The 15007-nt window shown below is 40.4% G+C and overlaps 1 protein-coding gene across 10 annotated transcripts in view; it reads left to right on the top strand.

The window, feature by feature from the left end:
* The window catches only part of c2cd5 (C2 calcium dependent domain containing 5), a 63166-nt gene that overhangs the window by 46387 nt on the left and 1772 nt on the right, over positions 1–15007 (top strand). For 5 of the 10 annotated variants that reach the window (XM_071416700.1, XM_071416699.1, XM_071416702.1 and 2 more), the window contains 8 exons: positions 4413–4511; positions 4653–4742; positions 7387–7459; positions 7617–7709; positions 8326–8364; positions 8734–8835; positions 11217–11413; positions 11573–11719. In XM_071416700.1, coding sequence (XP_071272801.1) covers positions 4413–4511; positions 4653–4742; positions 7387–7459; positions 7617–7709; positions 8326–8364; positions 8734–8835; positions 11217–11413; positions 11573–11719 — 840 coding nt within the window. The remainder of the gene's footprint in view (positions 1–4412; positions 4512–4652; positions 4743–7386; positions 7460–7616; positions 7710–8325; positions 8365–8733; positions 8836–11216; positions 11414–11572; positions 11720–15007) is intronic. The other 5 variants (XM_071416701.1, XM_071416707.1, XM_071416708.1 and 2 more) reach the window with 2 other exon arrangements.

The raw sequence follows: 15007 nt of genomic DNA, 5'->3' as shown, positions 1-15007 counted from the left end.
CTACCACTACTACTGTACTTCTACTACCACTACTACTGTACTTCTACTACCACTACTACTGTACTTCTACTACCACTACTACTGTACTTCTACTACCACTACTACTGTACTTCTACTACCACTACTACTGTACTTCTACTACCACTACTACTGTACTTCTACTACCACTACTACTGTACTTCTACTACCACTACTACTGTACTTCTACTACCACTACTACTGTACTTCTACTACTACTGTACTACTATTACTACTACTACTATCTACTACCACTACACTTCTATTACCACTACTACTGTACTTCTACTACCACTACTACTGTACTTCTACTACTACTGTACTACTATTACTACTACTACTATCTACTACCACTACACTTCTACTACCACTACTACTGTACTTCTACTACCACTACTACTGTACTTCTACTACTACTGTACTACTATTACTACTACTACTATCTACTACCACTACACTTCTACTACCACTACTACTGTACTACTATTACCACTACTACTGTACTACTATTACCACTACTACTGTACTTCTACTACCACTACTACTGTACTTATACTACCACTACTACTGTACTTCTACTACCACTACTACTGTACTTCTACTACCACTACTACTGTACTTCTACTACCACTACTACTGTACTTCTACTACCACTACTACTGTACTTCTACTACCACTACTACTGTACTTCTACTACTACTGTACTACTATTACTACTACTACTATCTACTACCACTACACTTCTACTACCACTACTACTGTACTACTATTACCACTACTACTGTACTACTATTACTACTACTACTGTACTTATACTACCACTACTACTGTACTTCTACTACCACTACTACTGTACTTCTACTACCACTACTACTGTACTTCTACTACCACTACTACTGTACTTCTACTACTACTGTACTTCTACTACCACTACTACTGTACTTCTACTACCACTACTACTGTACTTCTACTACCACTACTACTGTACTTCTACTACCACTACTACTGTACTTCTACTACCACTACTACTGTACTTCTACTACTACTGTACTACTATTACTACTACTACTATCTACTACCACTACACTTCTACTACCACTACTACTGTACTACTATTACCACTACTACTGTACTACTATTACTACTACTACTGTACTTCTACTACCACTACTACTGTACTTCTACTACCACTACTACTGTACTTCTACTATCACTACTACTGTACTTCTACTACCACTACTACTGTGCTTCTACTACTACTGTACTTCTACTGTTCTACTACTACTACTGTACTTCTACTACTACTGTACTTCTACTACTACTACTACTGCTCCTCACAGTTGGCCCAGCGTCGTCCGGATTTTAAAAATGTACTTCTACTACTGTACTACTTCTACTACATCTACTGTGCTACTACTACTACTACTGTTCTACTACTACTACTGTACTAGTACTACTACTGTACTACTACTACTGTTCTGCTACTACTATATTACTTCTACTGTTCTACTACTACTACTACTGTACTACTTCTACTCCTACTACTGTTCTACTACTACTACTGTACTACTTCTACTACTGTTCTACTACTACTACTGTACTAGTTCTACTACTACTACTATACTAGTACTACTACTCTACTACTACTACTATACTAGTTCTACTACTATACTAGTGCTACTAATATACTAGTTCTACTACTACTACTACTATTCTGCTACTGTACTACTTCTACTACTGTTCTACTACTACTACTGTTCTGCTGCTACTATATTACTTCTACTGTTCTACTACTACTACTGTACTACTTCTACTCCTACTACTGTTCTACTACTACTACTGTACTACTTCTACTACTGTTCTACTACTACTACTGTACTAGTTCTACTACTACTACTATACTAGTACTACTACTCTACTACTACTACTATACTAGTTCTACTACTATACTAGTGCTACTAATATACTAGTTCTACTACTACTACTACTATTCTGCTACTGTACTACTTCTACTACTGTTCTACTACTACTACTGTACTACTTCTACTACTGTTCTACTACTACTACTGTACTAGTTCTACTACTACTACTATACTAGTACTACTACTCTACTACTACTACTATACTAGTTCTACTACTATACTAGTGCTACTAATATACTAGTTCTACTACTACTACTACTATTCTGCTACTCCACTACTTCTACTACTACCACTGTTCTACTAAATACTACTATACTAGGTCTACTACTACTACCATTCAACTACTACTACTATACTAGTTCTACTACTACTATTATTCTACTACTAGTACTACTGTACTACTTCTACTACTGTTCTACTACTCCTACTATTGTACTACTACTACTACTACTACTGTTCTACTTCTACTACTGTTCTACTACTACTACTGTTCTACTACTACCACTACTGTTCTACTATTACTACAACTACTACTGTACTACTACTACTGTTCTACTACTACTATTGTACTACTTTTACTACTACTACTATTCTACTACTACTATACTAGTTCTACTACTACTGTGCTACTACTACTCCTACTACTCCTACTATTGTACTACTACTACTGTTCTACTTCTACTACTGTACTACTTCTACTAATACTACTACTACTGTACAACTTCTACTACTGCTCTACTCCTACTACTGTACTACTTCTTCATCTACTACTGTTCTACTACTACTACTACTGTACTACTTCTACTATTACTACTATTCTACTACTACTATACTAGTTCTACCTCTACTATTATTCAACTACTACTACTGTACTACTACTACTAGTACTACTCCTACTATTGTACTACTACTACTGTTCTACTTCTACTACTGTACTTCTTCTACTAATACTACTACTACTGTACAACTTCTACTACTGCTCTACTCCTACTACTGCTGTACTACTTCTACTGTTCTACTACTACTATTGTACTACTTTTACTACTACTACTACTATTCTACTACTACTATACTAGTTCTGCTACTACTACTACTGTACTACTACTGCTCTACTACTACTACTACTACTACCGTTCAACTTCTACTACTGTACTACTTCTACTAATACTACTACTACTGTTCTACTACTACTACTGTACTACTTCTACTATTACTACTATTCTACTACTACTATACTAGTTCTACCTCTACTATTATTCAACTACTACTTCTGTACTAGTACTACTCCTACTATTCTACTACTACTACTGTTCTACTTCTACTACTGTACTACTTCTACTAATACTACTACTACTGTTCTACTACTACTACTGTATTACTTATACTACTACTACTGTACTACTACTACTAGTACTACTACTACTACTGCTCTACTACTACTAGTTCTACTCCTATTGTACTACTACTACTGTTCTACTTCTACTACTGTACTACTTCTACTACTAATACTACTACTACTACTGTTCTACTACTACTGTACAACTTTTACTACTACTACTGTACTTCTTCTACTACTGTTCTACTACTACTAGTACTGTTCTACTACTCCTGTACTACTTCTACTACTACTGTTCTACTACTACTACTACTACTACTACTGTTCTGCTACTACTGTATTACTTCTACTACTACTACTACTACTACTGTACTACTTCTACTACTACTACTACTACTGTACTACTTCTACTACTACTGTTCTACTACTACTACTGTACTTCTTCTACTACTACTACTGTTCTACTACTCCTACTACTGTACTTCTTCTACTACTACTAGTACTGTTCTACTACTCATGTATTACTTCTACTACTACTACTACTGTTCTACTTCTACTACTTTTCTACTACCACTACTACTGTACTTCTTCTACTACTACTATTATTCTACTACTACTACTGTACTTCTTCTACTACTAATATTATTCTACTACTACTACTATACTAGTTCTACTACTACTATTATTATACTACTACTACTATACTAGTCCTACTACTACTATTATTCTACTACTAGTACTACTGTACTAATTATACTACTGTTCTACTACTACTAGTACTACTCCTTCTACTATTGTAGTACTTCTACTTCTACTACTGTACAACTTTTACTACTACTGTTCTACTACTACTGTACTACTACTACTACTGTACTACTTCTACTAATACTACTACTACTGTACAACTACTACACAACTTCTACTACTACTAATGTTCTTCTACTGTGCTACTTCTACTATTTTACTTCTACTACTACTGTACTACTTCTATTGCTACTAGTGTACTACTACTGTATTACTACTAATGCTGTACGAGTGTACTACTACTACTTGGCTGTTACTACTACTGTTCTACAGGTTATTGAGAGATTATAATATGTTTATATTTCGTTCTTCGCCAATACCCCCCTCCCTAGATGTTTACATCTGTCAGGGTCTACAGACTCAATAATGCCAATCTGACCAACCAGGGCCTCAACAAGATCTTCACTGACCTCTGTGAGAATTTACTCAAGGTAAGACCACACACACACACACACACACACACAATGGGGATACGCTGGTCAAGCCCAAGCATTGTTGTTCCTCTTACTTAATCTACGTAATCTTTAACTTCTGTATTAAATTGAACTGTCTGCTTTTATTTGTCTGTGTAGAGTCTATACTTTAAGTTACGTTCCATGATCCCCTGCTGTCTATGCCATCTCAACTTCACTGTAGCCGTACCAGAGGAAGAACTCATACAGGTGAGAAGACACACACCTAAGCACACCTCTCCTATTTTTGTCCATCTTTCCTATAAACATTTTGGTCAGTATTAGAGCTGGGAATTGCCAGGGACCTCACGATACGATATTATCAAGATACTAAGGTGCTGATACGATATGTATTGCGATTCTCACGATTCCATATGTATTGCGTTTCGATAAAGGTGTTTTATTGATTTGATGTTCAAACATATTGCTCACTATGCGTCTGCTGCAGAGAGACGAGAGAGCATGAGAAAATTAGTTTTGATCACTCAGGGAAATAAGTGCTGAAAACATGTTGGCTCACTATTTAAAAAGAAGATGGAGAATAAGCTATATTCCTCAAACTCAACGCTGGGCCTCGAAGCCAGTTTCACTGCGTTTTTTAATTGTTCCCCTCTAATCCGGGACTGATTTCAACCTGGGACACCAGGTGGGTGCAATTAATTATCAGGTAGAACAGAAAACCAGCAGGCTCCAGACCTTGTAGGGTAAGAGTTGAATAACCCTGGGTTTAGGGCTGGGCGATATATCTAATTAATTAGAATGTATATTTGTGTGCCATATTCCAAATGCCTGTATCGCAAGAATCAAGGTTTTGTTATTTTTTAGTTTTTTTTAGCATTTATGTCCGCTTGTTCTCATGTTGTATTTTTGGTTTCGGCTCATTCACTCCTCTTGTGTTGTGTGCACCTTCCCATTTACACTAGAGATCTGTATATAATGACGAAATGCATGTCTCCGCCCTAACAATGCGGGAAGGCAGACGACAAGCTTAGGTTCAAAAATAGCCCCTAGAAAATGCATTGCCCTTATTTTGGACAAGATTTTAGCGAGTGAAACCTTTCACCACAGATAGAACAATGAGACAGATATTTCACTGGATGCATAAATATGAAGCATCTGCCCGGCGTTTCCACTAGTGAGAGGAAGCCCAGGGGCCAGCAGTGAAAGGAGATGGATTTTGGCCAACATTCTGCTAATTTTCTCATCGATTAAACATTTGATCTCAATACAGTTTTCTGTTTCCAAATCTAGCATCTGTTTTGAACAGAGGGGACTAAGTAGAGTAGACTTTGCCCTTTGTTACAGTTTTTCAAAATTGCGTCGTTTAGAAGGAGTGCAAAGGCGAATTGATTTATTGCACACACGCGCTTCACAGAGTAGGCGTTCCTATATGCAGATGATGCTAGAACAGGCAAATAGGATCTCGCTAGCTCGTGCTTGTTCTGCCCAACTCCTTGCTTGTTCTGCCCACTATTACTCATTTGTTCTAATTGGAAACGACAGATTGTGGTCTATCTTGGTTTAGTTAAAAAAATCTTTGCTTTCAACTTCGCCTCTTCCTCTATGGTTTACACACACACCAAGCCCCTCCCCCTGCCTCCATTCGCCAACGAAGTTGATCTTCCTCTCTGACAAGCGGTTTCAACTCGCTATTTGAGATTTGGTCCAACAGAATCGGTCACATGGACACCAAAAAACAAAGTGAGACATTATTTTACTGGAGAAGTTAACTTTTCTAACGATACCATTTTATTTCTCAACTACCCAAATTGTGTGCAGAGCAGACACTACTAAAACGAGAGTATCAATGAACATTGATTCTGGAAAATGAATTATGTTTGTCGTGCGCGGCATTGTGGTACCACATACTGCTAGCAGCATTTTAGTCAAAGACTGTTAACTAGTCTGTTTTATAAATGTGCAATAAACATAAAACACAATTATATAAGGAATTGGCAACTTGTTTCCATTCTGAGAAATAAGGTAGGCCGCTTGATTTCAACATGTGGACAGGCTAACATGCTTTTCAAAGAGTTGGAGACAGACCGAATGGTGTGTTCATAACAATTCAACTGTTCAACCTTGTTAGCTAGCAAATAGATCCCAAGTTGGCGAAACTTGAAATATGAAGATTCGCTGACTAATCACTGACACGTGAGCTTGAGAGATTGTTGATGAGACCTGTGTTTAAAAAATGGTGGAGTCTAATGGCTGCTACAAGATGTTAGTCATTATTAGTGAATGTGCATTATGCATGGTTCTAGTTAAATTTGTAACAAAAAAGGGCATTTTCATAGACAGACTTGAAAGCCAGATCAGTGATTATTGCAAAAAATCAGTTTAAACTATTTTGATAAAATTCTTAAATTATTACTGGGTCTTATGGTTGTGGAAGGCTTATATTTAGCCTAGGTATAACTTCACAAGCCCTGAATTCCTTAGATTATTGCTGACTATTTGAAATGCAGTGTATTTTACCTTTAATTGTACAACAACGCGTATTAAGTAAAAAAAAAATTCAAAATCTAGATATATATCGTGAAACTCCTATATGTTTTTAAAAATCGAGATAAGATTTTTAGGCCATATCGCCCAGCCTTACCTGGGCTATAGGATGGGTTTTAGTGCTTGTACAGCCGACTAGCGCTAGCTAAAGATACCTTTTTAAGAAGTCGATACTTTGAGTCAAATATCAATATAATATCCAAAAATAATACTGCGATATGTAACTGTATACATTTTTCCCCCTATCACTTTACCTGACATTTGTGTCAATAAATGATAGTAACAAGGTAATGATAATTTCATTTTCTCACATACCCTCTCCCGTTTTCTCTCCCCCTGTCCTCTCCAGGTGGCGGTGACGGCTGTAGCCATGAGTTTTGACAAGGAGACTCAGCTGGCAGCAGACAAGGCTCTTAACAAGGGTTAGTATTCTCAAAGGCTGTAGGTCAGGGGTTAGAGATAAAGGGATAAGGGTCTGGAGTTATGTAGAGCTGAAGGAGACGAGACACGAGTTAGTGCACTTGGGTGGGTTGAGGAGTGAAAGAGATTAAACTCTGTGTGTGTTTGTTTGTTTTCCAGGGAGTGGAGAGAATGAAGAGCAGCTACAGTTTTCTATGGAGCTGTGTGGAGAGTCAACGTCCTCCAACAACCAGCCTACAGCCAAACCTTCAGGTACACCAAACCTTACCCGTTATAATCCCGGATCACTAACAACTGTCTAACCTTTAACCTCCAATAGCCATCCCTCAGCAGACAAAACATCAGAAATCCTCTAACCGCCTGGAACGTCTCACTCCTTGAAGCTCCCTTAACCATATTGTTCTATTCTCTGTCCTCTATTTCAATATGTTCTGTAGTAGTTGTGTTAAACATGACTTTACCGCCTGTGACTGTATGACCAGGTAAATAATGTAACTGTATAACCAGGTACATCCTCTCTCAGGTGTTTTAGACTTGCAGCCATGTGTGTGTGTGTGTGTAGAGCTATGTGGAGTAGCACTGTGATGACTATAAGAAAAACAATCCTGCTCTTCACTGATCTGGAGAGAGAGCTGGGGTTAAACCAAAATGGCCGCCCTCCACCTTCTCCACATCAGCCAGGACTAGGAGCTAGACCTAGGAGATAGGATTTAGAACTAGGGAACAAGATGTGGATATAGGACCAGGTATAAGGAAGTGTCTGTAAGGTATTGAGATACAGTGTGTTGTATCTTGCTGAGGCCTGAAGAGTCAACATCAGTGGTTGTGTGTGTGGCAGTGCATCATGGTGTGTGTGTGTGTGTTACAGGTGTTCCAGAGAGTGCCATGACCCACTCATCGTCTCGAGGTAAGCCCCCCCCCCCCCCCCCCCTGCTGCCATGGCTACCACGGCCCTGTTTTAAGTTCTCATCCTTTTGTTCTCCTGCTCCGCCCCAACCTCCTCCTTTATTTACTCTATATTATTTTTCATTATGTGTCTATATTATTTTCTATGTCATGGGTGTATGCGGTTTTCGGTACGTGTGTGGTGTGTGTATGCACGCGCCATGTATGCGGTGTAGATGTTGTGTGTGTGTGCGAGCTTGTGCGTGTGTGTGTGTGTGTGTGTGTGTGCGAGCTTGTGCACGTGTGTGTGTGTGTGCGAGCTTGTGCACGTGTGTGTGTGTGTGTGTGTATGTTTCTCCAGTTTCCTCGGTTGATTACGGTTCCTTTGCAGACAGATGCAGCACCTGGCTAGAGCTGCTTAGGCTGAAAGCTCACACCATAAGACGAGGATCAGTTAAGACAAGTAGGAGGACACAGTCGCTAGCAAACTCTGGTACACACACACACACAAACATACACATCCCTCCCCAATTGCCGCTGGGGGGCGGAGCGTCACAGATCATGCACCAGCTGATTAACTAGAGTGTGAAAGTTGAAGCCCCGCCCCTCAGAGGAATAACCAACCAACAGCCAGCGTATAACCTCTGACTCTGTCGCCATAGTGACAGACATGGAGGAAGTAAACATGAAATAGGATCTTAAAACACACTAAAAACATATCTCACTAAAGCTGGCGACTTGGGGGAATTGCAGTTTGATGCTACATAAATTAACTTTGTCATAAACTGTGATGATAACTGGGAAAAATTAACTGGGATTAAATGAAAGGACACATCTCAAATCACACCCTATTCCCTTTAATGCACTACTTTGGACCAGAGCCATATGGCAGATCCCTGTGTAATGCTCTAACTAGGGAGTGGGGAGGGATTTGAGATGCAGACTTAATGTTATTCAAATTGGCTCTGAAGGTTCCAGGTCAGATTGAAGCATCATTCACTATGTTACCAGATGGAACATCTTTCACACTCTGGCTTGATTGAATCATTCTGCTTAGCAGACTGCCTAATTTGTTTCTGTTTTGTATCGATCGTACACACACACACACACACACACACACACACACACACACACACACACACACACACACACACACACACACACACAGGTAAATGCATGCACACATACGCGCGCGCGCGCACACACACACACACACACACACACACACAAGGCCTGGCCAGTCTGTCTGTCTGTATGTACGTCTGTCTTGTCTGTTTGCAGAGGCTGTATGGTTGTTTGCCTGTCTGTCACTGAATGGTGCATGGCAGCTCACGCTTTCATCACTGTGATTATACTGTCATCATGCTACACTGCTGCGCATTCTCTCACACACACACACAAACAAACTCACAACTTATAGTGAGTGGTTCAATTGGGATTTGGGAGGTGTGGGGTCCCTAGTTTGTGGGCGCGCCGAAACAATATATACTGACAAAGACACCTATCACAGAATAGGTCGCTGCGGGACCTACACATTTTTTGATAGAATGACTGTAAGGTAAGTTATGGCAACTTTTTAAATGGACACTTTACTCAACTGAATCAAATATATAATTTCCCCCTCCAGAAATGAGCCCAATAACATATTTCTCCATATCGTCAGGCTGTAGCCCAACTGACGCAGTATAGTGGCAATACATAAATAGGCTGAAGCATAGGGTTTCCCATCTGTATTTACCCCATTGGGCTGATCATTAGCTTGACCAAACTCTAAAAATGATCTTGTTGCTAGTTAGCAACATATTGATGGCTTGAAAGTCCCCAAAAATGTGCCACTGGCACTCATCAAAGGACCATGTACAGTGAATATAATGTAGGCCTACCAGTTACACCTGGTTACACACAGGTCTCCCCATGCATTCAACACTGTTGGCTAGTGCTAGATGTGCATAAACCTAGCCGCTTAAAATGGTGCAATTCACACATTTTTAGGAGTTGAGAAATGAGCATAGTAAAAGATCCTCCTTTTCAAAACTGCTTTCAAAAGTGTGTTTTCCCACCACTGCATTAATAATGCTGTCATGCCCTGACCATAGAGAGCTTTTTATTCTCTATGTTGGTTAGGTCGGGGTGTCACTAGGGTGGGTTATCTAGGTGATTTATATATCTATGTTGGCCTGGTGTGGTTCCCAATCAGAGGCAGCTGTTTATAGTTGTCTCTGATTGGGGATCATATTTAGGCAGCCATTTCCCATTGTGCTTTGTGGGATCTTGACTATGTATAGTTGCCTGTTAGAACTATTGTTAGCTTCATGTTTCGTTTTGCGATTTATTGTTTTTCTTTGAGTTTCTCTTCTAAATAAAGAGGATGGAAACATACCACGCTGCATCTTGGTCCACTCCTTATAACACTCGTGACAAATGCTGTACATTGACTGGGCATGCATGTTTCTCTTCCTGTGCAGAAATTTGAATGCTCCTTACTCTTGAGAGAAATATTATTTTCTCGTATAGAATGTGACAAGCTGACCAATTTAATAAATAAACTATTCTACTATGGGGTTGTCTGATTTTGCTGTTGTTTACTCTGAGGAAAAAGAAATGTGGACAAAAGAAATTCATTAGATATCCCTAATTCAAATGTGCATTTCCAAAGTTACCGGCTCTCATTTGGATCTGGCCTAAATTTAACCCGTTTGTAGTTTGCATTCAAACTCCACACACACACTCTATATCCATTTCCTCCAGCTCATAGCTCATCATATCCTCTGTTCTTTGTAGCACCATTTAAAGGCTGAGTCTGGTATCTCCATCCCTCCCTCTTTTTCTCGCTCGCTCCCTTTCTCTCCCCCATTCTCTCTCCCCCTCCTCCAGTCTCGTCCTCAGAGCGCTGCAGTCCTCTCCCAGAGGTGCGGTCCCGGTCCCTACGCTCCACCAGGTCGTTGCCATGCGGTGCCCCTGTTACCGTGGTGAAGATGACTCCTCTGTCCTTTCTCCCCAGGACGCGCATCGTCAAATACTTGGGAATCATCAACATGTTCTTCATTAGAGAGACCACGTCACTACGAGAGGTACACACACACACGTTTGTGCAATAGATTCCTGCAGGTGTCATCAGAGATGAGTAGGAAATGATTACATGTCTTTCTGTGGTGTGCGTAGTCTGTTCCTCTGCTAGCTCATTGCAATGATTTCGCAAAGGTTAACATATTTACCTGTGTGTGTGTTAGGAGGGGGGTGTAAGTGGGTTCCTGCATTCCTTCATAGCGGAGGTGTTTGCCATGGTCCGTGCCCATGTAGCAGCTCTGGGGGGCAACGCCGTAGTGTCATACAGCATGAAGGAGTGTGTCTTCATGGAAAACCCCAACAAGAACCAGGTACACACACACACTGTTAATTTGCTCTGTTAGTTAAAGAACTGGAGGCCTATAGTATTGTTCTGTTTGAACTACAATATTTTCTCAAAGAACCATCAGGTTAACCCCTTACACTCGTGGAACTTGACCTATGTGGTTTGGGCCAAATTGAAATGAACTATAATAAGCATAGGTTTTTCAAGCAGAAATTTGCTTCCTGCAACACAAACCCAAAAAGGTTCTGGGACACTGTAAAGTCCATGGAGAATAAGAGCACCTCCTCCCAGCTGCCCACTGCACTGAAGATAGGAAACACTGTCACCACCGACAAATCCACTATAATTGAGAATTTCAATAAGCATTTTTCTACGGCTGGCCATGCTTTCCACCTGGCTACCCCTACCCCGGTCAACAGCACTGCACCCCCCACAGCTACTCGCTCAAGCCTTCCCCATTTCTCCTTCTCCCAAATCCAGTCAGCTGATGTTCTGAAAGAGCTACAAAATCTGGACCCCTACAAATCAGCCGGGCTAGATAATCTGGACCCTCTCTTTCTAAAATTATCTGCTGAAATTGTTTCCACCCCTATTACTAGCCTGTTCAACCTCTCTTTCGTGTCGTCTGAGATTCCCAAAGATTGGAAAGCAGCTGCGGTTATCCCCCTCTTCAAAGGGGGGGACACTCTTGACCCAAACTGCTACAGACCTATATCTATCCTACCCTGCCTTTCTAAGGTCTTCGAAAGCCAAGTCAACAAACAGATTACCGACCATTTCGAATCCCAACATACCTTCTCCGCTATGCAATCTCGTTTCAGAGCTGGTCATGGGTGCACCTCAGCCATGCTCAAGGTCCTAAACGATATCTTAACCGCCATCGATAAGAAACAATACTGTGCAGCCGTATTCATTGACCTGGCCAAGGCTTTCGACTCTGTCAATCACCACATCCTCATCGGCAGACTCTACAGCCTTGGTTTCTCAAATGATTGCCTCGCATGGTTCACCAACTACTTCTCTGATAGAGTTCAATGTGTCAAATCGGAGGGTCTGTTGTCCGGGCCTCTGGCAGTCTTTATGGGGGTGCCACAGGGTTGAATTCTTGGACCGACTCTCTTCTCTGTATACATCAATGATGTTGCTCTTGCTGCTGGTGAATCTCTGATCCACCTCTACGCAGACGACACCATTCTGTATACTTCTGGCCCTTCTTTGGACACTGTGTTAACAACCCTCCAGGCGAGCTTCAATGCCATACAACTCTCCTTCTGTGGCCTCCAATTGCTCTTAAATACAAGTAAAACTAAATGCATGCTCTTCAACCGATCGCTGCCCGCACCTGCCCGCCTGTCCAACATCACTACTCTGGACGGCTCTGACTTAGAATATGTGGACAACTACTAATACCTAGGTGTCTGGTTAGACTGTAAACTCTCCTTCCAGACTCACATCAAACATCTCCAATCCAAAGTTAAATCTAGAATTGGCTTCCTATTCCGGAACAAAGCATCCTTCACTCATGCTGCCAAACATACCCTTGTAAAACTGACCATCCTACCAATCCTCGACTTCGGTGATGCCATTTACAAAATAGCCTCCAATACCCTACTCAATAAATTGGATGCAGTCTATCACAGTGCCATCCGTTTTGTCACCAAAGCCCCATATACTACCCACCACTGCGACCTGTACACTCTCGTTGGCTGGCCCTCGCTTCATACTCGTCGCCAAACCCACTGGCTCCAGGTCATCTACAAGACCCTGCTAGGTAAAGTCCCCCCTTATCTCAGCTCGCTGGTCACCATAGCAGCACCCACCTGTAGCACGCGCTCCAGCAGGTATATCTCTCTGGTCACCCCCAAAACCAATTCTTCCTTTGGCCGCCTCTCCTTCCAGTTCTCTGCTGCCAATGACTGGAACGAACTACAAAAATCTCTGAAACTGGAAACACTTATCTCCCTCACTAGCTTTTAGCACCAGCTGTCAGAGCAGCTCATAGATTACTGCACCTGTACATAGCCCATCTATAATTTAGCCCAAACAACTACCTCTTTCCCTACTGTATTTATTTATTTATTTATTTAGCTCCTTTGCACCCCATTATTTCTATCTCTACTTTGCACGTTCTTCCACTGCAAATCATCCATTCCAATGTTTTACTTGCTATATTGTATTTACTGTGCCACCATGGCCTTTTTTTGCCTTTACCTCCCTTATGTCACCTCACTTGCTCACATTGTATATAGACTTATTTTTCTACTGTATTATTGACTGTGTGTTTGTTTTACTCCATGTGTAACTCTGTGTTGTTGTATGTGTCGAACTGCTTTGCTTTATCTTGGCTAGGTCGCAATTGTAAATGAGAACGTGCTCTCAACTTGCCTACCTGGTTAAATAAAGGTGAAATAAAATAAAAATAAAATAGGTATGACCATGGTAGCAATTCGAAGAGTACACATTGAAGGTTATGGGTAAATGACCAGACTCCAAACATTACACTGTTGATTTGATGTGCTTTTTATATTTACTGTACTTTTCACAGCATTTGTCAATAACGAAATCTGAAAATACTCTGGATTTATTCAGTAACAATAAGAATATTAATTGAAATGTTGGATTAGGTGCAAGATAAGAAAACAAGATTACAAGGGTTTGAGTGAGAGGTTGTCTTGAAGTGCCACACACCTCTCCAAACTGTAGACAGTTACTAAGTCATTTCAATGCACTTTTATGACACAAGGAAAGAGTCTTCAACTATAAGGTGCTTTTTTTTAGCTCTCTTTAGCACACTTGTAGTTTTTTGTTTGGAACACAGCACTGCGTCCTCACCATCACACAATTTTGATGTTTATGCAATCCCAAAATGTTCCGTTATAAATGACAATCTGGGTCAGGTGGGCATCATTTGATATCTTATTCTATTGCCAACATGGCTAGCTAAGTTATAAAATATGATCTCACAGTGTTGGGCTTTCAAAAGGCACTTCAGACAAACAGATTGTAATTTTAGTGAGCATAGTATGGAGTCATGAGTGCATTCAAGTGCGTGTTCCACGGCAAATTTTCTCCACAATATAACAAACATAGGTTCATTCTGTTCAGGACAACCCAGGGTATAAAGCATGTTTTCCTTGTAATTGGATCAAACATAACAATCACAAACGTTGATTCTGTAAATTAAATGAGTTTTCAAAAAGGAAATGTGAGGTGCATGGGTGTGTGGTTAGCTTGCATGACATCAGTGGTATTTATTATATTCCTCAACATCTCATATTTTAGAACAAATCAACTCCTCTCGATTTACAGCATG

Source organism: Salvelinus alpinus, chromosome 9, assembly GCF_045679555.1.
Source record: "Salvelinus alpinus chromosome 9, SLU_Salpinus.1, whole genome shotgun sequence".
In the NCBI taxonomy this organism is placed as follows: Eukaryota; Metazoa; Chordata; class Actinopteri; order Salmoniformes; family Salmonidae; genus Salvelinus; species Salvelinus alpinus.
The sequence above is the reverse complement of the archived record's forward strand: the minus strand, read 5'-3'. Positions and strand labels throughout refer to the sequence as shown.